The sequence below is a fragment of the Panthera onca genome, chromosome B3 (genome assembly GCF_046562875.1).
Source record: "Panthera onca isolate mPanOnc1 chromosome B3, mPanOnc1 haplotype 2, whole genome shotgun sequence".
NCBI lineage: Eukaryota > Metazoa > Chordata > Mammalia > Carnivora > Felidae > Panthera > Panthera onca.
This window is the reverse complement of record NC_138344.1, coordinates 101,764,584-101,792,542: the sequence shown is the minus strand read 5'-3', so window position 1 is coordinate 101,792,542 and position 27,959 is coordinate 101,764,584. Positions and strand designations below refer to the sequence as shown.

Below are 27,959 nucleotides of genomic sequence, written 5' to 3'. Positions count from 1 at the left end.
GCCTGCTTTTGGATCCTCTGACCCCCTCTTTCTACTCCCCCCCTCCCGGCTTGCGCACTCTCTCTCAAAAACAAATAAGCATAAAAAAAAAAAAAGAAATTTCCAGACATGCAAAACATCAACAATTTTACCTCATACTGGAAGATACAGTCTTCTAAAATTAGAGTTGTACAACACATCAAAAGATATAACACAGGAAATAAGACATTTAACACAGCAGAAAGGAAATCTGAATTCTTAGGGTGATGAAGAAGGAAAGTCTCTAGACAACAGGGTATCCAGAGCAACTAGTCGATAAAATTACACAAGGCCATAGGCTCCAAGGTGGAGGATCTTGAGGAAAAAAAACAAACAAAACAGAATTGACTTTCCCCTGCTTGTGCTCTCTCTCAAAATAAATAGACATTTAAAAGAAGAAGAAGAAGAAGAAGAAGAAGAAGAAGAAGAAGAAGAAGAAGAAGAAGAAGAAGAAAGGGGTGCCTGGGTGGCTTAGTTAGTTGAGGATCTGACTTCAGCTCAGGTCATGATCTCGTGGTTCATGGGTTCAAGCCCCGCATCAGGTTCTGCGCTGACAGCTCAGAGCCTGGAGTCTGCTTTGGATTCCATGTCTCCCTTTCTCTCCTCCTGCCCCTCCCCTGCTTGTGCTCTGTCTCTCTCCCTCTCTCTCAAAAATAAACATTAAAAAAATTAAAAAAAAAAGAAAACAGAATTGTAAAACACCTGACTCAGCCATGAATGATATTTACATATTCACCAAAACTCTGATATAATTGAGAAAACAAAATGAAAAGAAGGAAACTAAAAGAGAGTTAAATCCTCATCTATCATGAGAGAAACTCAACTGATGTCTGTTAACTGATGAACCAAGAAAGAGAAGTATAAGCATATGATTTAGAAATATAAAGGTAAATATCAGAAAAACAGAGATTGAAAGTAGATGCCTCTGGGATGGGTTCAATTGCAGCATTTCTTAGCTTATCTAAACTTCCAGTTTAATTTAAATTTTAACCTAGGCACATATATCGTTTTGATAGAAATAATAATAATTCATACTCACTGGGACAAATTCAAACTAAGCTTCAAGTTATGAGGAAAAACCCAAAATTATCCATAATCCTACCACCCAGCAGTAACCATTTTAACATTTTCAATATCTCTATGCATGTACATGACAAGGATGCAGTTCCACAGCACAATGACAATGGGCATTAGTAATATGGTTTGAGTCCAGTTTATTTTATACTAGCCATATCACCTGAAACCTCAGTTTTTTTCATCTGAAAAATGGAGATATTAATGCCATCTAATTCATTGAGCTGTTGGGGATTAAACGGAATAATGTATGTTAAGTACTCAGCCAGATCCTAAATGTATTAAGCACTCAATAAATTTTTTTTAAAGAAAGATATTAGATATATTGTTTTATTAAGGCACGTAAGCCAGTTTAATAGAAATACTTTATAATGACAAAAATCACAAGAATACTTCTGTCTCTAGCCCAATTCTAACTACAAAGTTTATGAGCAAATATAATTTTCAGGAGGATAACAAAATGTTTCAAAGTGAAAAGGGATCAATATGCCAGATATAGCTGAAACTCAACAGACCACGAAGCTAGAGAATAATTTGACATTTTCCCCCAGAGAACTAGTTTCCAGCCTTAATAAAGTTTACCTGCCAACATTAACAGGTTTACTTCAGCAAGGCTTACCAACTTGTATATACTAGGTACCTGTAAGTTAAGTATCTCCGGATTTTAGGTTAACTGTTCTTATGTGTGTAAATGCTGTAGGTGTCCACAGAATAAAATGAAATACCATTGCCCTAGATGAATTTTCCATACATTTATCTGTACTTCGAGTTTTTGCACAGAAAATCTTGACTTATTTTCAAAAGTATCTCAGAACTATAGCCTTATATAAATTTCACATAGCTATTCTTTTGCTAGAAAATTGAGTTCATCTTCAGAAGTTCATCCCACTTTTATAAATTATTGCAAAAATTTGATTTGGTAAAACGTACCATATCAATATATGTATATGGGCTAGAATGTCATTTAATGTTGTAATCTTCAAGGTAGTAAGAAAATTTAACTTCTATTTATATTTGTATAAACAATAGAAAAATTAAAATTTATTAATATTGAATACATGGTTGGCAATGTTCCCATCACTTGTTGTCAGATGGTTACGTGCTGGATGGTGTGCTGTTCCTGGGAGAAGAATAGGAGTTCCAAAAAGTTGAGGACCTGATGGCAGCCCTCTCCAATTCTTTGTTCACCTTTATGGATTGCACCTGCTTCCATGTTACTGGAAAAGATTTATGGATTATATTACCTTAAATAAGTAAATCTTCACAATACTTTGTAAATAGACACAATGATGGAAATTTTATAACATACTAGGTTTGCTAGCTACCTCAGAGCAAAGTACTTAAGTTGTTGAAATTGAAGATGAGTTATGCATTTTTCTTTCACAAAATGACAGGTGTTCTAAAATTGATGATCTTTATTTACTGGGATAAGTTGCTCTCAGCAGCTATTTAGCAGATATATGAAGAAAGAAAGGCAAAACAAAATATCTAAGTGGTCATTTCATGGTATAGGTAACATCTTAATTACTATGAAAGTAACTGCTTAAAGAAAACATGCTATGGAGAAATCTTTTTATAAAAAAGATATTCAAATTTCCCTATTACATGATTTTTTTTACAAAAATGATAAAAATGCATCATGTATATAAACTCCCACATCTTTACACTTAAGATGCATGGAAAAATAATTTTCTAATCTCTTCCACAAGTTTCATTAAACCTTAAAATTCTTAAAAGTAAAAAAATTAAATCACACTGTTACCAATAAAAATAACATTAATTTTTAGTGAGAACAAAATTATTTTAATTGTTATATTTTTCAAGACTAAAGATGAATTTTGGAGAAGTGCTTTGGTGTCTTGCCTATACAGGTAAAATCTGAATGTAAAAAAAAACTGTAGGGTTCTAAATCTGAACAAATCCTTTCAAATAGCCTATCATTAATTCTTGGAATTTTATGGACTTTGCATAAACGAAGCAGAAGAGACACAAATTCCTAAGAAAGTAGCTTTACTACCATTTTAATGTAGTATAGAAATCAAAGATGATATTTTAAAACGTGCTGACAAATCAAAGATCTTTGTTGGTAACTGCAAAGGTGTTTTTTGTTTTGTTTTGTTTTTTTTAAGAGGGTGAAAAAAATCACTTGGGAGAAGGTTGCTTTGGCTTTTGATTCAATAATTAATTTTTTATGAAGGCAGCTAAATTACATTGCTCTGGGGAGTACACAGTGACATCTTTCAAAAAAATCATTTCTTTTTTTTTTAAATTTTTTTTTTTTAATGTTTATTTATTTCTGAGACAGAGAGAGACAGAGCATGAGTGAGGGAGGGGCAGAGAGAGAGGGAGACACAGAATCAGAAGCAGGCTCCAGGCTCTGAGCTGCCAGCACAGAGACCGACGCGGGGCTCGAACTCACAAACCACGAGATCATGACCTGAGTCGAAGTCAGTCTCTCAACCAACTGAGCCACCCAGGCGCCCCCCAAAAAATGATTTCTTAATAAGCAAGAGGCAAATATCTAAAAAGCAAATTTATATAAAAGTCATTTTCAAGAAAGCAAGTTCCCAGATTCAGTAACCATTTGATCCCAAATACTACCACCAGTTGCAAGGATGGTGAAATGAAAATGAAATCCAACATGAACATTCTACAAGCAAAAGCTTTAAATAACATTTAGTTAGTTCTACTGAATAAGGTCAGATAGGTGATTTTAATTCAAGATTTCTACAGAAAACTGTTAAAAAGCCAGTAATTAAAAGGTTAAACTTCATCAATCTGGAAAACTCATTGTATTCTCTATAATGTTGGATACCAGAGCATTATTGTATATATTAATTATTCATTGAACAAGTACTTTATCTATCATGCTGATACATATCTAAGACCAGAATTCATGTGAATACTAAATTAAAATAAATTTGATCCTAATAGAATTATTTATTGCACTACATTAAGAATTTAAAAATAAATTATTACTCTGGTAGTAATTCAGACCTGGGAATTTCCTTACCAAATTCATGATTCCAAAGTTTACTTGCCATTATGTGGCCAAAACTCCCTGAAAGCATTCTGATCATAGTCTGTGATATTTGAATTAGATTCTGTGGGTCATAGTCCTTAACATTTGATCATAGTCTGATACTTAAGGAGGATTCTGTGGCACATTTAGGGCCCACAAATGGAATACACTGGATAGTAGATGACAGATGAATTCCTTGAAATGTTAAGAAAAAAATGTGAAAAATAAATTTGTTCATATGAAAAAATCTCTGAACTAAAATACATTTTTTTCTCATTACAAAAGCAATACAGGTTTATTTTTCAGTAAATATTTTTAGTGTCTCTTTTATTCACGCTACCAAGGAAGGGCTCATGAGACTTAATCCAATTAAAAAACAAAACAAAACAAGCAAAAGGAATTATTGATTAGTACCACTACATTCTCCTCTTCTCTCTACTCTCCATTTACTTTCCCAATTATAGTTTGCTTATGCCACTGTCCCCCAATCTACTTTTGTGGACACTAGTTCTAAAAGATGTTAATACACTTTCTAGAGAAATAGGGGTTTCTTTGACAAACAAGTTTAGGAATGGCTTCCCCTCTGAAAGATCACGTTGCATATTTCGTAAAGGTTCTGAGAGGTCCTTCAGTTAAGAAGCCTGGTTAAGCCCTAGTTTCCAATACTTGGCTTACAGAAATCCTTCTAGAGCACATTTTAGGGGAAACATTAACTTGGTCTAATATTTAAATGATTGTACATTCCCTGAGCCAAAAAGAAATGTCTGGGAACCTGTCACTGAAGAAGGTGAGTAAAGAGAGCAGAAAACTAAGCTGGCAGTACCTAGACTTTTAAAAGTGGAAGGACCTTAAAAGAATCTCAGAAACCAGAACCTTTAAGATAGAGGATTGCAACTCTTTAGGGAATAAACTAGATTGAACGGATGTATTTTTTCTTTCCAATTTGTAATTTTTAAATTATAAAAACAATATATGCTCAGTATAAAATATATGGAACATTCAGACAAGTTTAAAAAGGAGGAAAAAACTATAATTCAATTACCTAAAGACAATCAGTTTAGACATTTTGGCTTATTTCCTTGCAATCTTTTTTCCTATGAAAGAAATTTAAAAAGAAAATTTTAATGTTTTAAAGATCTATAAAAAATTAATAATCTGCACTTTTTCACTACACTATATTTAAAAATAAAGTATGGTGGGGTGCCTGGGTGGCTCAGCTGATTAGGAGTCCGACTGGTGAGTTTGGCTCCAGTCATGATTTCATCGTTTTTGAGTTTGAGCCCCACATCGGGCTTTGCATTGACAAGTGTGGAGCCTGCTTGGGATTCTCTCTCTTTCCCTCTCTCTCTGCCCATCCTCTGCTGGTGCACACGCTTGCAGTCACTCTCTCTCTCTCTCTCTCTCGTTCTCTCAAAATGAATAATTAAACTTAAAAAAAAAGTGAAGCATGGTGCAGATGAAATAGCATAAGGGTCTAAATCATCAAACATGGGCTAAAATTCAAAATTTGTCACTTACTAGTTATGTCACCTGATTTTTAAAATCTAATTTAGCTTCAGTTTTCACATTGTAAAATCTGGATAACGCAAGCTGTCTCCTGTTTTTACTGCCAGGATTAAGGCATATGAAAATAGCATAGCATTGAGCTTAATGAAAATACATATTTGCTACCTTCTATTATTATTCAGAACTTTTCACGTAGAAGTTAATTTCTAAAAACGAGAGGTTGGAAAGTTGCAAAATTTTTAAAAAGTAACAAGAGGAAACAAAGGCCATCTATAAGGCTAGAAAATCTACACAAAAATATACCTCGAAAATCTGAGATGGAGGAGGCTTCAGCATCTGAAATATCATAAAACACTTTATGTTATTCCTGATATCAAACAGTGTCTTTTTAGAAAGTTATAAAACTTTATAAATTCTTTATAAAAATATTATGGGTATAAATAACCAAACTTTTAATTATTAAAGAAATTGTAGTTTCTTGCAAGCTAACTTAGTAAATATATAGATTTCAACAGAAATAGTAGGTAGGTATTTTTTTAACTAATTATAAATTATTCTTTCCACTGTTTTACAATAATTACATATGCTTACATTTTAGCCTGGGTGACGTTTTACCTATGCTAGTTGTTAACAAACTACTATAAGATGATTCTTTGAAGATGATTTATTTAAATAAAATGCTTTATTGTCCTGATATGTTTTATTAAATTCTAAGTTTTATGGCAAAAGTTATGATTTGGAGAGGCAGTATAGTACACTACCTTGAACCAGAAGGAAAAAGATCTGTGCTCTAAAAAAAAAAAAAAAAGACATGTGCTCTACTTCTAGTTCCGACATTTGGTAGGAGTATGACTTTGGACAAACCACAATCTTTCCAAATCTTGGTTTCTTCATCAATAAAAGAGTGATTATATTTGTCTTGCTGTGTAAGGATCCACTATCCATGTTAACAACATAATCAAATAGTATGGCTGTCTTTAGCCACAGGAACTGGATAGCTGGAAATAGGACTTTTACTATATTGCCTTTTATACCTTAGGAAGTTTATACATATGCCAAGTAATATTTACTCCAAAAATTAAATAGCTGGTAAGTTTCAGGACACCTTCAGAGATACACAAATCAGATTTCTAAACTGTCTTCATTGTTATTTTTTTCAATATTCTGTTCCCTTCAGTTATTTTAACCTTCTCTTCCAGCCTTCTTTCACATAATTAGTGATTTTTACATCGAGTACATATTTTATTGAAAAGGCATTTTTTAAACTCCTTCCATAAGGTAATACTGATATACTTCTCAGATAAACTGAGTCTCTCCGAGTATATGATATAGATGACACTCATCACCATCAGCAGAATGATAATATATATTTGTGTTCTCTCACCCTATTGCCCTTGAGAACAGTATTTGTGAACCTAAGGGTCCTAAAAGTGGTCGCAACAGAGCAAAGCTAATCTTCATTGCATTGAAACTGCGACCTTGGGATCATTTTCAGTGAGTTCATTCAGCTGCCCACTCCTGTGAGACACGTACTATGAATGATAAATAAATCCATTTGGAAAATTTTGACAGCCAGATCAGTGACAGCTACGATGGATTTTTTTAAAAAGCTATGTTATCCTAAATAACCAAACAATTTTGCAAACATTTAAGTTACATGCATTTCATTACTACACTGTCTAATACATGTTGTTTGAATGTCAGTTTCCATCAACAAGACCATGAACTCATTGACATTAAAATTTGCAGGCTTTTGAACGAGAAATGGGACTTGTGAAAATATTATACTCGCAAAAGTAAGAATACATCTTTTAATGTTTGAAAACTATTTTAAAATTTTTGCTTAATGATTTAAACAAAAATAAATTCCAATTTGAATAAAAACATTAAGTACCCACCCAAGCACCCTGTTAATCACACCAGACATTAGTAACAATTAGTTTTATACATCCATGAGTATCTCCTATATACTATAACAATCAATGGAAGTAATGTCTCCATTTTAGAGATGAGGAATATGACATTCAGAAAAAGAAAAGCATATTCAAGGTCATACAATGAGTAACTGACAGAGTGAAAATTAAAACCTACAGTTGTTCAACTCTAAGGCCCAAGTTCTTGTCAAACATGTGAAATTTGTAAAGGAAATTTTTCTTTAACCTATGAATCACAGGGTCTGGTTGCTAAGACAGAGTGAAGGGAGAGAAGTACAGACACCATTCAGAGTTTAAAGTTACATGGTGTTATAGATATCATAGTTAGGTCATTTTATACCTATAACTGTTGGTCCAATTTATAGATTCTTCTTAGGCTGAGGTCTGAATATTACTACCTTGAAATCTCATCATGATATACTCAGTATAGAGACAAATATTATCAGAGTTCATCTTTAATCCCATAGTTTATCCAGTTATATTCACTTGGATAAAAAAATTACAAATCAGTCTATGTTAAAACTAACGAATGATATCCAAATAAAATTAAGTCACTCAGAAAGAATCATCTCAGGTATCTTTGGCTGTTGTGGGAAATCAACAATAGGTTGGCTATTTTCCCATAAATCCCAAGCTCATTTTCGGCTCATCATTCTTCCTCTTCATTCATATACCAAACTTAAGTATCTAGGAAGCCTACTGGGAGCGCTAGTACTCAAAACAACTCTTCACACAATGCCAAGACCTTAAGAACAATAGCACGGTTTGTGTAACTGTGCAACTTTTCACAATGGGACTAGATTAAAAAACAATGGGGAAATCTCTATAACAAAAAAAGTCTCATTTATGTCATAAACTAGTGTCCGATGGAGACTACAAGGTGGGTACCACAAAAATATGCAACTGTGAAGGTATTCAACAGAGACTGGTCCATCAACATGGGGACACAATCTAAACCATAAACTTAATGGCCAAGACCTTCGCGCAGACTGCAAGGAGCGAAGTATTCAACAATATATTTTAGTTCTGGCTCTTCTTTTAGATCTAAGTACTCCAGTGAACTTCAGGTCGGGTCTAAACGGGGAAACCCAAGTTACTTTCTTCTTCTGGGATATATATATATATATATATATATATATATATATATATATATGTAAAGAGTGCCATACCTCCAGAGACTGAGAACTAAGATTAAAGTCTTCCCTTCTTTATCTCCATAGAAACGACAAGGTGAGGGCGCAAAGGATGCCAAGATGAAAGGTTTGGGAAGAGTCTTGCTCTCCTGGGGAGAAGATGCTCAAATACCTCATTCTTTAGCAGGGCCCCACGGAGGGGCTGGACAAGTTCAGGAACTCTGATATGGTTGCATGTTAGGAGAGCCTGGAAAGCGGTAGCAGACCCCAATCGACAAGGCCAGGCAGCAACCACCCTTCCCCCACTCACCTCTCAGAGCGCAGCTTAACTGGGGCTGTCCGAGTAACTGCCGCCATCACCATCGCCATCACTCTGGGTACTCGCTAAGGTGAAGGCAGGCCCAGTCACTCCTGCACCTCCAGTAGGTCCTATAAGGCGGATGCCTTTCTGCAAGCTGACACCCCTCGGCGCTGGGTTCTGGTCTCAGAGGATGCGGTCACCGCCTCCACCTGCTCCCAAGGCGCTGCCATCACTTCCGTGTTCGGCACCCTCCCTTTCTTCCTCACTCCCGCAGCAACCGGCTTTTTCCTTTGCAGGCGGCGCGTAGCTGACGCCACCACCCGGCGACTTCGCTCTTGCTCTGCGCCGGGCGTGGGCGGTCGGGCGGGCCGGCGCAGGCGCAGTGGTAGCGAGCACGCCAGAGCGCGGGAAGCGGCCCGGCGCGGGCGTTTGTTCCACGCTTTTCCTCACGGGCGTAGCTCGGTTCTCTCGGTGAGTACCCCCTTGCGCTGCCAGTGTCCTTACAGCGCACCGAAGGGAAACGTGTCCCCTTCCCGGCTAATTGTCTGGCAGACGCTCTGCTCTGTCTTGTTTGTGCCACTCGGGTGGGGGAAAGGGGACCACCGGGAGACTAACTTCCCTGCTGCTTCTTCAGCCACCGGCTTTTCCTCCCCTTTAAACTAATACTAGTTTTGATAAAACATTTTTAGGTGGGTAGAAGGAAAGATGCCTGCCACCCAGAAGCCGATGAGATTTGGACATACCGAGGGACACACAGATGTCTGTTTTGATGATTTGGGGAGGTAAGGTACTTTGAGAAACGAAAAGAACGTTTGAGGTGTAAATATTACAAAATTTATTGTTATGCGTCAGATAAGCAGCCTAAAATGACGCAACCAGACAGAAAAAAGACTGAAGTCTAAAATGGCACATGTATTTTCCTTAGGTTTATTGTTCGATTCGGGCCGTCCTTGTAGTTTTAGTATGTCTAAAAAGTTAACGAGTGTAAAATCTTACTTCCAGAGGAGTTGGAAAGATGTGAGCTTTCTCCCATATTTATCTTTTGTTCACTTGTCCTCTGCATCCCACGTGATTATTTTGTCAGATGGCTAGCTGCCTCTTTCTCAAATTCAGTGGCCCTTTCTGTCGTTTTGGTGTTGTGTCTTTCCTTGGCTTTTGTGATACTATTTCCTTTTTTACTGTTAATAACTTTTGACTTTTTTCCCCCCAGCTTACTTCCTTTGCTTAATTGATTGTGATCTTTTCCCAGGGTTATTCTGGTCTCTTTTTTATCTTTCTAAATCTCATTACTCTGCAGTACTATCCAGTTTCGTGACTTCCACTGTCACTCCTATATTGATTGATTTATTGAAAAAATATTTGCGTGTCAACTCTGGTGGAGGTTAGAGATACAGTATTACAAACAACAGTCTCTTCATTGACCTTAGAGTCTTTTTAGATTGACCGACATTCTGCACAGATTAATCACAGCAGTGAATGTACGTTTAGAATTATACTTAGCAATATTAAATGATAGGTATAATGATAAGCATATATGAAGGAACGTTGATACAGTTTGGGAGGTGGGGAAGGTTTCTCAGAAGAAGTGTTTCTTGAGATGAGATCTGAAGATTGAGTAGGTGTTAGGGAGTATAAAGAGATGAGGGGTGGCAGTGGGGTGGTGGTGTTGGCATTCCAGGCAGAGGGAACCCTGAAAAATTCCAGTGGGGTAGGGACCATGGTATGCTCAAAGGACAGAAAGAAAGCTAGTGATGCCAAAATGTAGAGTGTGATGCAGAGGTTGATGAGAGATGAAATCTGTGATGGTAAGCAATGGGCATCCTATCCAAGACCTTCTGGGCTTTATTAAAGAATCTTGTTTTCATTTTAAAAGCCATAGGAAGGGGCGCCTGGGTGGCGCAGTCGGTTGAGCGTCCGACTTCAGCCAGGTCACGATCTCGCGGTCCGTGAGTTCGAGCCCCGCGTCAGGCTCTGGGCTGATGGCTCGGAGCCTGGAGCCTGTTTCCGATTCTGTGTCTCCCTCTCTCTCTGCCCCTCCCCCGTTCATGCTCTGTCTCTCTCTGTCCCAAAAATAAATAAAAAACGTTGAAAAAAAAAAAATTTAAAAAAAAAAAAATAAAAAAAAAATAAAAGCCATAGGAAGGTATTAAAAACTTGAAGCAGAGAGATGTGATCAGACTTTTTTTTTTTAATGTTTATTTTTGAGAGAGAGAGAGAGAGAGACAGAATGCGAGCAGGGGAGGGGCAGAGAGAGGGAGACACAGAACCCTAGGCAGGCTCCAGGCTCTGAGCTGTCAGCATAGAGCCCCACGCGGGGTTTGAACTCATGAACTGTGAGATCCTGACCTGAGCTGAAGTCGGACACTTAACCGACTGAGCCACCCAGGCATCCCCAGACTCTTGTTTTTGAGAAGTTAGGTGGAAGATGAAGTGGAAAAGTAGAAGTGGATGCAGAAAGACTGAGGAGGTACCTGTATTAGTCTTGTGGAGTGTGATGGAAGCTTGGACTAGGGAAGACATGACATGGAAAAAGGAGAATGCATTCAGGAAATATTTAAAAGGTAGAATCAACAGGATAGATCAGACATTAATGATGAAGGAGATGGAGATGTCTGGGATCACATCTATGTCTCCGGGTGTTACATTTGGGGAGATGACGGTGCCATTCACAGATATCTGAAATGTTTGGAGAGGAGCTTATTTCAGAGGTAGAAGAAGAGTGGAGATTATGAGTTTACATTTGAACATTTGGAATATTTCTTTGAGATATTCAACTAGAGGTGTAGACAGTTAGATAAATGGGTCTAAAGCTAAGAAATGTGAGCTAGAAATAGAAATCTGTATCTTTTGCTGATGTCTCCTGGAGTTAAGGATTGAGGTCTTGACTGGAAATCTAGATGTGGAAGTTAATAAATAGATATTTAATGCATTGAACTTGGGTGAAATCACCTAGAGAGGGAGTAAATGTAGTTGAGAAAAAAAGTTTAAGGGCTAAGCCCTCAGACACTCCAAAATATTTAGAGATCCAATTAAAGAAGGAAGACCCAGCTAAGGAGACTTAAGACGGGCTGGCTAGAAAAGTAGAAAACCAAGAGACAAGAATGATGTCTAGAAGCCAAATAAAGTAAGCATTTTAAGGAGGAGGAAATAATAAACGATGTCAAATGCTGCTGGTGGGTCAAGTTGAGGACTGAGAATTTACCATTAGATTTGGTAATATGGGTGATCTAGCTTTTGTTATGGAGTGGTGAGAATGAAAACCTTGTTGCAGTGTATTCATAAAACTGGAAAGGGAGGAATTAGAGTTAGCGAGGATGGCACTCAAAGAGTAAGGGTAGTTGGATAGGGATGTGAGGTCAGGAAAGGTTTTTGTTTTAATGTTTATTATTTTTGAGAGAGAAAGAGAGAGAGAGCAAGCAGGGGAGGGGCAGAGAGAGAGGGAGATACAGAATTGGAAGGAGGCTCCAGGCTCTGAGCTGTCAGCACAGAGCCTGACGCGGGGCTCGAACTCACGGACTGCGAGATTATGACCTGAGCTGAAGTCGGCCGCTTAACTGACTGAGCCACCCAGGCACCCTGGGAAGGTTTTTGTTTTAAAGTGAGAGATGCAGTATATGTATGAATGGAGATGATCCATATCCCAGGGAGGGATAAGTTGTTGTTATGGTAGGAAGAGGGAGAATTGCAGGAGTGATGGCCTTGAGTAGGTAAGAGGGGTTACAATATAGTGCACAAGGGAGAGAAAGTGGCCAAAGGTAGGAACGTGGTCAAATTCACAAGTGGAGGGAAGGAGCACCTAGGAGGGATAGTGAGAATATGAGGCTAATTTCTACAGACTGCTTCAGTTTTCTGAGTAAAATAGGAAGCAAAGTTTTTAGCTGAGAGTGGGGAGGCTGTGGAGGTTTGAAGAAAGAGGAGTAGATATGAGATAGATGATTAGAAAAGAAGGACCTCGGGGCGCCTGGGTGGCTCAGTCAGTTGAGCGTCTGACTTCGGCTCAGGTCATGATCTCACGGTTCGTGGGTTCGAGCCCCGCATCGGGCTCTGTGCTGACCGCTTGTTCAGAGCCTGGAGCCTGCTTCAGATTCTGTGTCTCCTTCTCTTTCTGCCCCTCCCCCACTCACGCTTTGTCTCACTCTGTTTCTCAAAAATAAATAAATGTAAAATAAAAAAAAAATTTTTAAAAAGAAAAGAAGGACCTAGGGAAATATAGTTAGTTGGAATAGTGGGCAACACTAACGGTCTACTTTAGGTTAGTGATCATGAATTTAAAGTGAGATCAGACAACCTAGTTATGTGTTTTTTGCTAGCCACGTTTAGCTGCAAATGTTACTTATCAATGGGCATAGAGTTGGATTTAACCAGGGTTGGGGTTCTGTCAGGTAAGTATGTTGAAGGGAGGGGGTTTGAGGATGATGCAAAGAAGTGATTTTAAGAACAGGTTGTGGAATCTAAGCCAGATTAGGAGGGATGTGAGAATTTGTGAGGGAGTGAGAGATAGTGAGAAGTTAGTTTCAATAGATTGTAGATCATAATAGAAGTAAAAAATGGTTGAAGTTAGGATATTAAGGGTATAAGGTAAAAAGATAAGTGATTAGGATGATTGAAATTGAAATTATGAAGAATTTGCAATATTGGTAAAGACAAAATCTACTCTATGACAATGGGAGTCTGAGATGAAGTGAAGGACAAGACTTAGTATAAGAAGGCTTCGTGTATATGGATATTACAAATACTAAGAATTATGATAGGAATAGTGTTGTTCAGAGCACCTGGGTGGCTCAGTGGGTTAAGCATCCGGCTCTCAGGTCATGATCTCACAGTTAGGAGATAGAGCCCCGAGTCAGGCTCTGAGCTGCTAGTGTGGAGCTTGCTTGGGATTTTCTCTCTCTCTCTCTCTCTCTCTCTCTCTCTCTCTCTACCCCTCCCCTGCTCATTCTCTCTCTCTCTCTCTCTCTCTCTCAAAATTCACAAATAAACATTTTTTTTAAAAGGCATAGTGTTGTTAGGGAATGACAACCTTGTGCTAAAAATCCTTAGGGAATATGGGAGATTTCTCTTTAGGAATTTGTAGGTGGTCTCATAGCAGTTTTTTGCGCCCCCCCCCCCCCTTTTTTTAAAGAGAGTGGGGTGTAGCAATAGAATGGAAGTGGTAATGAAATGGAACGAAGGCCCACTGACAGGCCCCAAAGGAATGTAGAAGAGAAATCAACCACCTTTAAGAATTTCTTTTAACGTTTATTTATTATTGAGAGAGAGAGAGAGAGCATGAGCATGGGAGGGGCAGACACAGAATCTGAAGCAAGCTCCAGGCTCTGAGCTGTCAGCACAGAGCCTGACGTGGAGCTTGAACTCACAAACTGCAAGATCATGACCTGAGCTGAAGTTGGACACTTAACTGACTGAGCCTCCCAGGCACCCCAGAAATCAGCCACCTTTTAAGAGGATTGAAGAGGAATCTGTGTTCTCAGAAGAAGTGTTCAGGAAAAAAGCTGAGGATAGTCTGGTGCCTAACCATGAATTTCATGAGGCACAATGGAAGGGTTTGGGAGAGGTGGTCAGATTAGGAAAAGAACATTGCTCAGTGAGGATGGAGAATGATGGTGAGAAATGCCTTGGTAATCATTGGCTTCTTGTAGTTATGTCACAAAGAGGATAAAGGCCTGATATAATTAGTCCTTATACTCAGAAACTTACAGTGGTTTTCTTATCATCTAAACCGGGACACCTTTGGGAATGGGGAGAAGGATTTCAAAAGAATTAAAATTATAATTTTTAAAATTATTTATTGATTAGCAAATTATTCTGTTTTGATAGAGCTATAACATTTCTGTTCAAAAAGTGTTTTGGGCACCTAGGTGGCTCAGTTGGTTAAGCATCTGATTTCCTGATTTCGGCTCAGGTCATGATCTCCCGGTTGTGAGATTAAGCTCCCAGTTAGGCTCTGTGCTGAGCATGGAGCCTGTCTGAGGTTCTCTCTCTCTCTCTCTCTCTCTCTCTCTCTCTCTCTCTCTCTCTCCCTCCCTCCCTCCCTCCCTCTCCCTCTCTCTGTCTCTCTCTCCCTCTCTCTCCCTCTCTCTCTCCCTCTCTCTCCCACTGCCTCTCTCCCTCTGCCTCTCTCCCTCTGCCTCTCTCCCTCTCCCACTGCCCCTCTCCCTTGCTTTCATGCTCACTCACGTGCTCTCTCTCTCTCTCTCTGTCTCTAAAATAAAACAACAACACAAAAACCTGTTTTAAAATATTTTTCCTAAAGACACATTTATGATATTAAAACATTTAAAAAATTTACATTGATTTTCTAAATATTAAACATATAAACATTTACATAAGTAGAATATTCTTGGTACATACTCATCTACTTTAGTCAGTTCTTTTAGCCTGTCTCTAACATGGCATTTTTCTGAAAAATATATTTTTTTCAATATAGTCTTATTTTTATTTTTATTTTTCTTATAAAATTGGCTGCAGTCATCCTCAGAATTGCATTTATGCTGAGACCTTGAAGCGAAAGGCGTTAACTCTTTTTTTAAGACCATAGTATTTTTTCTTCTTTTTTTTTTTTATGCTTATTTATTTGTTTTTGAGAGAGACCCCCAGCACAGGGGCAGAAAGAGAGAATCCCAAGCAAGCTCCATCCCATGAACTGTGAGATCATGACCTGAGCTGAAATCAAGAGCCAGACGTTTAACTGGCTCAGCCACCCAAGTGCCCTAGGGTCATAATATTTTTCAGTATAAGAAAATAACTTTCTTTAGGTTCTCACATACCTGGTAAGCTCTGAGAAAATCCTACTAACTGGAAGAGTCTTCAATTTTTAAAAATCTATTTTAATTGAAATGGGTAAATCTTTTACTTTCAGTATTTTTATGGGTTCTGTCTTTTTACCTTCATTCAGAGTGCCCTTTTTCGATAGTAAGTTCTTCAATATTTTTTACTTTTTATTTTTTTATATTTTATATATGTATTTTTTTTTTTTCTTTAATTCATCAAGTAAGTTTTCTGGTTTTTTTGAATGTTTCACAAATTTTGAGTTTCATTTTATTTTGGTACAGAATATAAATTTATGTAGTTAAAAAGAGGGGTTCCCTCAGAAGATTCTTCTTACAAGTCAAGATATTCCAGAGTACAATGAGAGAATTTCAAAATATCATTCACTCTTTCAGCTTTTAATGTACAAGTTGTTCAATTCTTTTTTTTTTTTTTTTTTTTTTTTAATTTTTTTTTTTTCAACGTTTTTTATTTATTTTTGGGACAGAGAGAGACAGAGCATGAACGGGGGAGGGGCAGAGAGAGAGGGAGACACAGAATCGGAAACAGGCTCCAGGCTCCGAGCCATCAGCCCAGAGCCTGACGCGGGGCTCGAACTCACAGACCGTGAGATCGTGACCTGGCTGAAGTCGGACGCTTAACCGACTGCGCCACCCAGGCGCCCCTGTTCAATTCTTAATTTGCTTTTGTAGGGATAAATTTTAGTGTCTTCCTGTCCATAAGCTTTGTTTTCATTAACTGCCTTTCACCAAAAGCTTCAAAGGCTTGAGTTGAATGCTTAAAGATCGTTAACTGATTTTGAACAAAATGCAACTAAGACTTAGGGAACGTGTTTCCAATAGTGGTGGTGGTGGTGGTGATGATGATGATAATAACACCATCATTATAGGACACTTAGGTTTTATAAAGTCACGCTTCAAAGACTCATATATTTTAAAAATCTAATTGATGGGCAGGAGAGAAACCATCTCATGCAATGCTGAAGTATTTTCGTGTATCTAATATCAGTTTGTTTTGAAAATTTTGTTCAGTCATTGTAGGTATAAACTAAATTATCTCAAAACCCAACTACTGTGGCTTCTGTTTTGATTCATACATTTTTATAGTTCATTTGGTTATGAATTATAGTTTCAATTCCAAGTACATTTGTGTTTCATAGATTTCTTAATTTAGTAAGTGCATTGTTTTTACCACAGTGCTGTGCTCTACCAAAATGGGTATTACTGTGAAAATTAAGAATTTTATCTTTAGCATTAAACTTTGCAAATGATGTTAGAATTCCCAATAATGTTAGATGTTTTACTTCCACAGAATAAACTTTCAGAAGCTTTACTTTGTTTCTGTGAACTGGAGAGAAAACTAAACCATTATTGGAATCAATCTGACTGATTTTCTATTTAAACGTTGTAATGACATTGTAATAAAACCAGTATCATTTAACTGTTTGAAAAGTTCTTTAAAAAAAAAAAGTTTTTTTTTTTTAACATTTATTCATTTTTGAGAGTGAGAGACAGAGCATGAGCGGGGGAGGGGCAGAGAGAGAGGGAGACACAGAATCTGAAGCAGGCTCCAGGCTCCGAGCTGTCAGCACGGGGCCCGACGCGGGGCTCGAACTCACGGACCGCGAGATCATGACCTGAGCTGAAGTTGGACGCTTAACCAACTGAGCCACCCAGGCGCGCCGAAAAGTTCTCTTACTAATGGTGACTGCATATTAACAGCTATAACTTTACTTCCTACTTGCACTAGAAAACTTAAAATGAAAAATGAACAAAATTAATTTAGAACCACTGTTGTTTGTTCTAGTGCTGAGCTGTTCAGTACAATAGCCTAGCCACATGTGGCTATTTAGATTTGAATTAATTAAAGTTAACTAAATTTAACATTCAGCTCCTCAAGTCACACTAGCCACATTTGAAACCACGTTTTAATTGCTCACGAGCCAAACAATTTCCATCCTCTCAGAAAGTTCTACTGGACAGTACTGAATTATTATGAAAAGTCATGCCTGACAAGATGCCAACTCACTTTCTGCAGCTGCAGAAACATGGTTTTCAGGAAGTTTCAAGATAACTACTAGCTTACAAAGTAGATGCTCAAGTTTCTTCAGGAGTTCTGTGTCTTCTGTCTTTCCTGTGTTTGGTATTATCACAACAGCCCCTGTAGCAAATGTCCACTAACATTTTGTTCATGTTAACATTTTCATTATCAGCTTCTTGAGAAGCAGAAATTTAGTGTTTAATATTTTGTTAAACGTGTACTTGATATCTTTTTTTTTTTTAGTTTGTTGCTACTGAAAGGTGTTTTATTAAAAGGCATAATCAATAATAAAATGAATGTTTTATTCCTATAGTAAGTGACAAAAACAGTGTCAGAAGAATATTCAGACTACTCTAAAAGTTCTTCAGGGGACTGTTGAGCTATTTTTTGCATATATTTCTCATTAATTCCACCACATTTCACTCTAATATTCTAATGGTACCACCAAGTGGCACCTGCAACTTTCTACATCTCCTTTGCTGGCTAGCTGGTTGCACCAAATAGTAGGGGCAGCAATATGAAATACTTATCCCATCACCATTGAAGACTGAAAGAAATCGTTCTCTCTAGGGCCTCCTGTTTTTACTTTGGTTTTAATCAAAGTGAACCAACTGTTAACACCTGTTGTCTGTGAAGGATGGTATTATGTTGCATCAAGAAAGGATTGGAATGGGGAGATGGGTTGTCACTGGTTGCCTTTCAGATTTACCTGTGTGATAAAGTGAGAACTCTGTTCGTTGTACATGTTACACTACTAAACAAGACCATGGCAGAAGCTGGAAGTGCAAAGAAGAGGTCTGTCAAACCCACCCAACAAATTTGGATGCATGTAATACTAATATATATTTTTTAAGATATTACATTTTATTTATTTTTTAAAGTTTATACATTTCCTTGGTAATCTCTACACCCAACATGGGGCTCTAATGCTCAGCCCCGAGATCAAGAGTCACATGCTCTTCTGAGTCAGCCAGGTGTGCTGATACTGATATGTTTTAAAGTGAAAAATCGAGGACAGATTACAAACTAGCAGGATGCATAAATCAGGAAAGTCCTGGGCAAACAGACTAATGGTCCTCCTATTTACTTCCTATAAAGGGAGTCCAAGCTCCTTACTCTGGCATTAAGATCATTGTGAATAGGATGACCCCCAATCTACATTTTTTTTTTTTCTCAATTTCCTGTACTGTCTGCTAAGTAAACTCCCCATTCTTTACTAACATCGTGTTTTTGTTCATGTGGTTTCCTCTGTTTGGAGCTGCTCTTTTCACCAATCTCAGCATATCTAATTCTACTTGCCCTTTGACTTCCCAGTGTCTTCTTTCTTTTGAATCCCTCTGATTTTCCAGGTGGGAATTAATCCTTTTCTTCTGAACCTCTATAGTTCTTTATATGGCTTCTCTTTGCCATTGACCATGTTATTTTTGTGTTTTGTTTCCTTTTGTATGTGTCACGACACCTACAGATAGGACACATACCAAATGAATAAAGCACCAGGAAACAAGAGGTTTAAAACAAGATTTGAGAGTTATAGCCATTTGAATAATCAGCTTTGGATAATTGAGTTCTTGTATCCGTCCACTTACTCATTTTACAAACATTTATCAAGGCTTCTATTTGTCAGAGATTGCTTTGTGCCAGGGGCACAATGGTGAGCAAGGTTGACCTAGTCCCTGTTGTTAGATTACACACTCATCTTTCTTACATTATTACAAAGAATTTTATGCCAGGGAGGAACTGTAGGGAACATTAAATTCACCTTTCATTTTATAGAATAGGAGATTAGCAGTCATCGTTATTGAAGTTTAGGTATGTAAAATAAGAAAACATTGATTAACACCTTGATTTTATTGGAAAAAAAGATAAAGTAGTATTCTAAAAAAATTAATAAGGCTGAAACTGGGTGACCTTTTAATGACTGTGTTTCCTCCACAGTTGTATTGTGACTTGTGGAAGTGATGGTGATGTGAGGATTTGGGAAGATTTGGATGATGATGATCCTAAATCTATTAACGTTGGAGAAAAGGCATATTCATGTGCTTTGAAGGTATTGAAAACAGTTACAGCTAACAATGAGAAATGATACTGCTGTGTGATTTTTATGCAAGGGTGAAGAATATTTTTGTTGAAGTTTTGAATGTAGAGGTATTTTTTGTTTCTCTTATGAAATAGTAATATTCAAATATGTATAATGCCATAAATTTTTACAGGTAAGACCTAAATCTGAATGGCTTTAAAATCTGAATGGTTTAGGGTGCCTGCGTGGCTCAGTCCATTAATCACCTGACTTCAGCATAGGTCATGATATCAACGTTTGTGAGTTTGAACTCCACATTGGGCTCTGTGCTGATAGCTCAGAGCCTGGAGCCTGCTTCAGATTCTGTGTCTCCCTCTCTCTGCTTCTCCCCCACTTGCTTTCTCTCTTTTCAAAAATAAATAAATATTTAAAAAATTTTTAAATCTGGATGTTTTATTAAAGATGATTAATGTGTTAATGGTAAACCAGTTAAAATATATGCAAGAAATTATATGTTTTCTTTTGAGATTTAAATGTTCCCTTTTCTCTTTGAGAGAAAACTCCATGGCATTTTCAGGTTTTTAGTTCACTAATTTAGATAACTTGAAGAATCACACTAGAAAAGAAGAATATTCTAGCTTTTCAAGATATTTACGTGTTTCATGTTTCTGATGTTTTATGTAAGGTAAGTCTGGAAATGAGATGTAGGTCATTTGGAGAATGGAGACACGTTTTTCAGAAGGACTTGGCAATCTAAATATTTAAAAACCACTAAACTTTTAATTTGTGATGAATTTTAAGTTGAGTGTATTGTATTTGGGTAGAAAAAAATCTTTTCACAGAAATACATATTTTCAAACTCAGGCTCATTAAAGTAAATTAATGAGATGGTCTTTATTTTATTATTTTTTTAATGTTTATTTAAAGAGAGAGAAACAGTGCAAATGGGAGGGGCAGAGAGAGAGGAGAGACAGAATCTGAGGCAGGCTCCAGGCTCTGAACTGTCAGCACAGAGCCTGACGTGGGACTCAAACTCATGAACCGTGAGATTGTGACCTGAGCCAAAGTCAGATGTGATGCTTAACTGACTGAGCCACCCAGGCAGCCTTGAATGAGATGGTCTTTAGATATTAGATATTCTTTTTTAAATGGTCACATATAAGAGAAAATATATTCCCAGAAGGAAAAATATAAAAGACTAACATACATTAGATACAAGTTAAATCTCACTAATAAGCAAAGAAGTACAAATTAAACAACTGGAATTTTTTTTTTTCCATTAGATTGGCAAGGATGAAAAATATTGCTAATTCCAACAATAGTGAGGACTTGGAGAAGTATTTGTAAATGAAAAAGACTCACTTGTGGTTTTCTGTTACACTCACACTACTACCATGCTCCTAACACCTCAACCACTGGATGTGTGGATTTTTCCCCCACACCAAACAAATTTCTGTAATATTAGCTGGGTGTCCTATAGTTCAGTTCAATTCTGACACTAGCACAGAGTTAGCACAGACCTCACAGGTTAGGGGCTCAGTGCCACAAAACTGCTCCCCACTTTACATACAAGTTGAAAGTAGTAAGTCCCCAGCTTACCCACAGCATCTGTCCTACTTGGCTACAAATCAGAGGTTCCCATGCCCCGCCCCCTCGAAAATGAAATGGTTTCAGTCATTTGCTACAAACAGCTCACAGAATTCAGGCGGAAACACTGGTACCAGTTCATTATATAATGAAGTATAGATAAAGGATGCAGGTAAACAGGCAGATGAAGAGATACATAGTATGAGGTCTGGGAGGGTATTTTTTCCCCATGGAGTTGGGGTCTGAACATCCTCCTGGTACGTGAATATATTCACCAACCTGGAAACTCCTTGAACCTCATGCTATTGGGATTTTTATGAAGGCTTCATTACATTGACATGGTTGTTTATTAATTCCATTTCTAGCTCTTCTCCTTTTCCTGGATGAAGTGGGGTAGGGCTAAAAGTTCCAAGCCTCTAATTTTGATTTTTTTTTTAATGTTTCTTTATTTTTGAGAGGGCGGGGAGGGGCAGAGACACACAGAATCCAAAGCAGGCTCCAGGCTCTGCGCTGTCAGCATACAGCCTGATATGGGGCTTGAACTCACAAACTGTGAGTTCATGACCTGAACTGAAGTTGGATACCCAACCAACTGAGCCACCCAGGCACCCCATGGTTTGGTTTTTGTAATCATGAGCCCTCATTCTGAAGTTATCCAGGAGTCTGCCAAGAATTGCCTCCTTAGGACAAAAGACATTTCTATCACCGATGAAATTCCAAGAGATTTAAGAGCTTTGTGTCAGGAACCAGGGTCAAAGACCAAATATTAGAACAAAAGCTGTTCCTAGTAGTCTTATCACTTAGGAAGTTTCAAGGGTTTTAGAACTCTGCCAGGAATGGGAGGCAAAGGCTAATGTCTATTTTCTGTTATTTTACAGTATTGCACAACAGTTGCTGGAAGTGTAACTGGGGAGCTTTTTAAAAAGTAAATTGATACCATACATCAAACTTAGAATGCACATAGTCATTTCTGGCTATTTACCCTGAGGAAATACATACTTTCATATTTATGTGGACAAGGATATATTAGTAAAACTACTTTTTATAATAGCAAAAATTAGAACCAATTGTTCTTCAAAAGAGAATTTGTTTTGTAAATTGGTAGAGCCCTGTAATGTAATACTATGCAGATACACAAAAAAAATGAGGGTGTGGCTATATATCTATCAGCAAAGATGTTTACAGTGAGTTGAAAAATGAAAAAGTTGCACAGCAGCCTGTATCGTGTAGTCTTATGTTTGTTAAAATAAAGGATACACAGACATATATATACTTGAAATTTGCATATGTGTGTAAGAGAGTTAGAAAGATTTAACTCAAAATGTTAACAGAGATTACTTCATAAGAGTAGGGAAACTCACTCTTTGCCCAGAACACTTTCATGTTGTTATTTTTCTTCTAGAGTAAGTATGCACTACATTTATATATGAAGAGTGTAAAGAAGGAAAAAAGTGGTCTTGTAGTAGTTTCCTAGGGAAGCTGGAACAAATTGTCAAACCCTTGGTGGCTTAAAACAACAGAAAATTGTTGTCTCATGGTTCAGAAGGCAAGAAGCCTGAAACCAAGGTGTTGGCACGGTTAGCTCCTTTAGAGGCTCTGAGGGAGTCTGTTCTATGCCTCTCTCCTAGCTTCTGGTCGTTGTCAGTAATCCTCAGTGTTGCTTGGTTGGAAGAAACATTGATCTGTGCCTCCCATGTTCCCATTGCCTTTTTCTCTGTGTCTTTGTGTCTCAAATCCCTTCTCCTTTTTCTTATAAGGACACCAATCATTGGATTTACATCCTTAATTTACTATATCGGCCAAAGATGCTCTTTCCAAATAAGATCACATTCACAGGTACCTAGGTTTAGGATTTAGGCACGCCTTTCGGGGGTCATTATTCAGTCCACTAGAAATCTGATAATCTGCGCTAAAATGTTTTCTTTGGCTTTAGAAATAAAGGTGATGGTACTTCATTGAAATGACATTACCAAATAACCATGTAAAGTTGACAGCTTTACAACACATTTCATTTAAAACATAATTGTTTATGGTTTTGGAGTCAGTGGTACAGGAAAGTACAGTTAGATGTTTTATTGGATAACAAAATGGAGAAAATATCACTCTAAAATAGTGAAACTGAAATTAATCAATTGGTTAAGTAATAGTTAACGTCTGCATGGTATTTTACGTTGTCAAGGCCTTTTAACAAAGTTATAGAGAAGTATGTGGAATTACCCCTGTTTTATTCGTGGGAAAGTCAAAGCTCTGAGGAAGGTCAAATGACACAGTTGGTAAGAAACACCGTGGACTAGAGCTCAAGTCAGCCGGTGCTGGGATCCATTCCTGTCAGTCCACCAGGGAGAAGAGTGATCTGACCAGAGCCCTGATCTTTTGGGTGTTTTCTTTTTTGTTTTTCTTTTTTTCAATTTTACTAGTTGACAAAGTACTGATAGTGATTTGATTTCTCAGTAGATTGGTTGGAAATTGATTTCAAAACAAGTCCTTTGTTCAGGTCTCCTGGGTGAGGAAGTATAGATATACTTTAATATTTTCATATGAATAGAGGCCTAGTTAATGTGTTATTTAAAAATTACTGAAATTGTTTATTAGAGCTGAGGGTGCTTCATTGATTTTACTGAGAGATCTGTCAAGTAAAGCACAGCCAGGTTGCATAATTCCTGTATATGCACACAGATAGTGGGTGTTTCTGCAGTTTTGCCAAAGAATATGTAGCATCATCAGTGTTGTCTTGAGTTGGTTATAGTTTTTCCTTGATTCTCTTGTTTTCACATTAAATTATTGTTAGCTTCAACATTATAGATGTAGTCTTTTGTGGATTGTTTAATTACATCCAGTAGTTACAATGTAGGCATAAACAGTACTTTTTACCAGTTTTCCAGTATTTGAAGATAAGTATATATTGTAGTTCAAATCTGAATCATCTGTACTATTACTTGAACAGATGTATACATCTTCCCAAATTTTTCTGTATAGTAACATGTCACTGTATTACTAAGTTCTTTTTCCACTGGAGTGAGAGCAGGTGCTATAGATAGACAGAGGGTCTTACATGTGCAAATATGGCTGAGATCTGTTGCTATAGGATATTCATTAACAAACTTGAGTATTTGGTTTTTTGGCAGTTACCATTTAATCTAAATTAATAAATTGACCATATGATTTATCAGAGCCCCTCCTAGAGAAGTAATAAAATTAAGTTTCCAGGGCAGATACTTTACCTTTTATGATTCTTAGCTAAAATCTCTGCAAAGCAATGGTCTCTCCTGATCATTTTCATATCCTAAAATTTTCCGTTTATTTAGTGTTCTTAATTTTTAAATTTAATTTTATTATTTAATGTTTATTATTAGAGTGCATGTGGGAGCACAGGAGGGCAGAGGGAGAAGAAGAGAGAGAATTTTTTTTTTTTTTTTTTTTTTTTGAGAGAGAGAGAGAGAGAGAGAGAGAGAGAGAGAGAGAGTGTGCATGAGCTGGGGAAGAACAGGGAGAGAGGAGGAGGGTGAGAATTCCAAGCAGGCTCTGCACTATCTGCACAGAGCCCAACTTGGGGCTTGAACTACTAACCATGAGATCGTGACCTGAGCCAAAATCAAGAGTCGAACACTCAACTGACTGAGCCACCCAGGCACCCTGGAAGAGAGAGAATCTTAAGCAGGCTCCATGCCCAGTATGGAGCCCAATGTGGGGCTCATTCTCACCACCATGAGATCATGACCTGAGCCAAAATCAAGAGTCAGATGCTTAACTAAGTGAGCCGCCCAGCCACCCCTAATTTAATTTTATTATTTAAAAAAATTATTTATATTTTTAACTACAGTATAATTAACGTATAGTGTTATATTAGTTTCAGGTGTATGATATAGTAATTCAACAATTCTATACATTATTCGTTGCTCATCATTCTAAGTATACTCTGTTTAGGATCCTCCTACTCCACCATCTTTCTGTCTAGTGTTTTAAGGGGCACCTGGACAACTTGGTTGAGTGTCCGACTCTTAATTTCCGTTCAGGTCATGATCTTGCAGTTCGTGGGATCGAGCCCCATGTTGGGCTCTGTGTTGGCAGCGTAGAGCCTGCTTGGGACACTCTGTCCCTCTGTCTCTACCCCTTTCCCACTTGCGTTCTGTCTGTCTGTCTGTCTGTCTCTCTCTCTCTCTCTCTCTCTCAAAATAAATAAACATTAACAAAAACCACCTTTCTGGGGCACCTGGGTGACTCAGCCTGTTAAGCATCTGACTTCGGTTCTAGTCATGACATTGCAGTTCATGAGTTCAAGCCCCGCAATGGGCTCTGTGCTGACAGCTCAGAGCCTGGAGCCTGCTTTGGATTCTGTGTCTCCCTTTCTCCGCCCCTCTTCTGCTCATGCTCTCTGTCTGTCTGTCTCTTTCTCTCTCTCTCTGTCAAAAATAAATAAACATTAAAAAAAAAAAAATAACATAAAAAAGCCCCAAGAACCACCTTTAAAAAAAGAAAATCCAGAGCCTAAAAATTTGGCTGGTGAAGAGGGAATTAAATTATATAAAGGTAGTAAATAAATTTTTCTTGCTAATAGACATTCAGGAAAGTTGTATACTGAGTGATGATTTTTCTCTTGACATTAACTACATTTATAAGATTTTTTTTATAGGATTGTTAAGTGTGAAGAGACTCTCAATTGATTTGGATTTTTTTTTTGTAATATTTCTTTTATTTTTCTTTTAGAATGGGAAATTGGTCACTGCAGTATCTAACAATACTATTCAAGTCCACACATTTCCTGAAGGAGTTCCAGATGGTATATTGACTCGCTTTACCACAAATGCAAACCATGTGGTCTTTAATGGAGATGGTGTAAAAATTGCTGCCGGATCTAGGTGAGGCTCTTTGATACCAGAAAAGGAAGTAATACTAGAACAGAATGGCCATGTGTTGGTTTCAGGGTAGCATTTTCAGGACTTTGCCCTTTTTTTTGTTGTTGTTAATTTTTATATTCAAGTGTTCAGTAAAGGTTTTTGAGGACAACCTACGCTTTGTGAATTGAGATACGTTGCTTTGCAGACAACCTGTTCAGTAAATGCTGAAACAGATTAGGGAAACATGATAGTTTGATACAAAATTTCAAAAATCATTAGGGTAGAATGTGGACTGTACTGTAGGATTTTTGTTGTTTCTCTTGATGCTTATTTGTCACAGGAAAAAAAAAAAAACAATTAAATTGCTGAGGTGGAGTAAAAGGCACAGTACTTTTAAATATGGTTGAGGAGTGCCTGGGTGGCTTAGTTGGTTAAGCATCTGACTCTTGATTTTGGTTCAGGTCATGATCTCACGGTTTGTGGGTTCAAGCCCTGCATGAGGCTCTATGCTGACAATGCAGAGCCTGTTTGAGATTCTTTCTCTCTCTCTCTGCCTCTTTCCCGCTCTTGCTCTTTCCTTCTCTCTCAAAATAAATGGATAAACTTTTAAAAATTAAATAAATATTATTGAGACTTTAAAAAATGGTCGTGACTTTAATTAATTGGTAAATAATAGAAGCTTGAGATGTAACTGAGGAAGTCACTTAGGAAGTATTTCTATTTTTAATTTTTTAAAAATTTTTATTATTTTTTAACGTTTTTATTTAATTTTGAGAGACAGGGAAAGAGAGTGCGAGCAGGAGAGGGGCAGAGAGAGAGGGAAGCAGAGGATCTGAAGTGGGCTCTGAGCTGACAACAGAGAGCCTGACCAGGGGTCAAACTCAACGAACTGTGAGATCGTGACCTGAGTGGAAATCAGACACTTAACGACTGAGCCATCTAGGAGCCCCAGAAAGTATTTGTATTTTAATGGGAAATCTTGAATCGTGTTTATGGTATTTTTACAGAGCAAAATTAAAAGGTAAGTCCTTAAATTTTGATGCCAAATTTTACAAATTGCTATAAAAAAATTACGGCATTTACTCTTGAAATATTTGAGTCAGGTTTTAGGAGAGGCTTTGTATTGACATTTATATTAATGCCTGTTATACATTACTCTTACTGTTCACAGTGATTTTCTAGTCAAAGTTGTGGATGTGATGGATTGCAGCCAACAGAAAACATTTCGAGGACATGATGCCCCTATTTTAAGTCTTTCTTTTGATCCTAAGGACATCTTTCTGGTAATCATTTTTTCACCTTTGTTTGTTTGTTTGTTTGTTTTTCTTCAGTATGTTTAAAATTATAAGAGAATTAGAATATTTCACACCGTTGATAAAAAGGCTGTTTGATTTATCAGTTGAACCAGTTTCCATATAGTATTATGGTTGTAACTATAGAGAAATTTATTATTTTATTTCTGCAGGCATCAGCTAGTTGTGATGGATCTGTCAAAGTATGGCAAATTTCAGATCAGGTAAACTTCTCAACTTGAATTTAAAACTTTTTGCTCATTTCTGTCATAAATGGGGTGTTACATATCATTGGGCTAAATTAATTCTTTTTCTTTTTAGTTTTTTTCTTTTGAGTAGCATTGAATACTGTTTCTGTGATCAAATCCTATGATAATCTAGTGCAAAAGTGTGTTGAAGACTAATTGCTTTTGTACCCAATCACAAGGGAAG

At 37.3% G+C, this 27,959-nt stretch overlaps 1 protein-coding gene across 3 annotated transcripts in view; it reads left to right on the top strand.

Annotated features, from left to right (window-relative positions):
• Window positions 1-9,346: 9,346 nt before the first annotated feature.
• Window positions 9,347-27,959, top strand: part of WDHD1 (WD repeat and HMG-box DNA binding protein 1) — a 69,874-nt gene continuing 51,261 nt past the window's right edge. For 2 of the 3 annotated variants that reach the window (XR_013556106.2, XM_078448234.2), the window contains exons 1-6: window positions 9,347-9,459; window positions 9,678-9,770; window positions 19,732-19,843; window positions 26,105-26,256; window positions 27,407-27,518; window positions 27,701-27,751. Coding sequence is in view for 2 of the 3 variants with exons in the window: in XM_078448234.2 (XP_078304360.2) it covers window positions 9,694-9,770; window positions 19,732-19,843; window positions 26,105-26,256; window positions 27,407-27,518; window positions 27,701-27,751 (504 nt within the window). In the remaining variant the exon portion in view is untranslated. The remainder of the gene's footprint in view (window positions 9,460-9,677; window positions 9,771-19,731; window positions 19,844-26,104; window positions 26,257-27,406; window positions 27,519-27,700; window positions 27,752-27,959) is intronic. The other variant, XM_078448233.2, reaches the window with a different exon arrangement.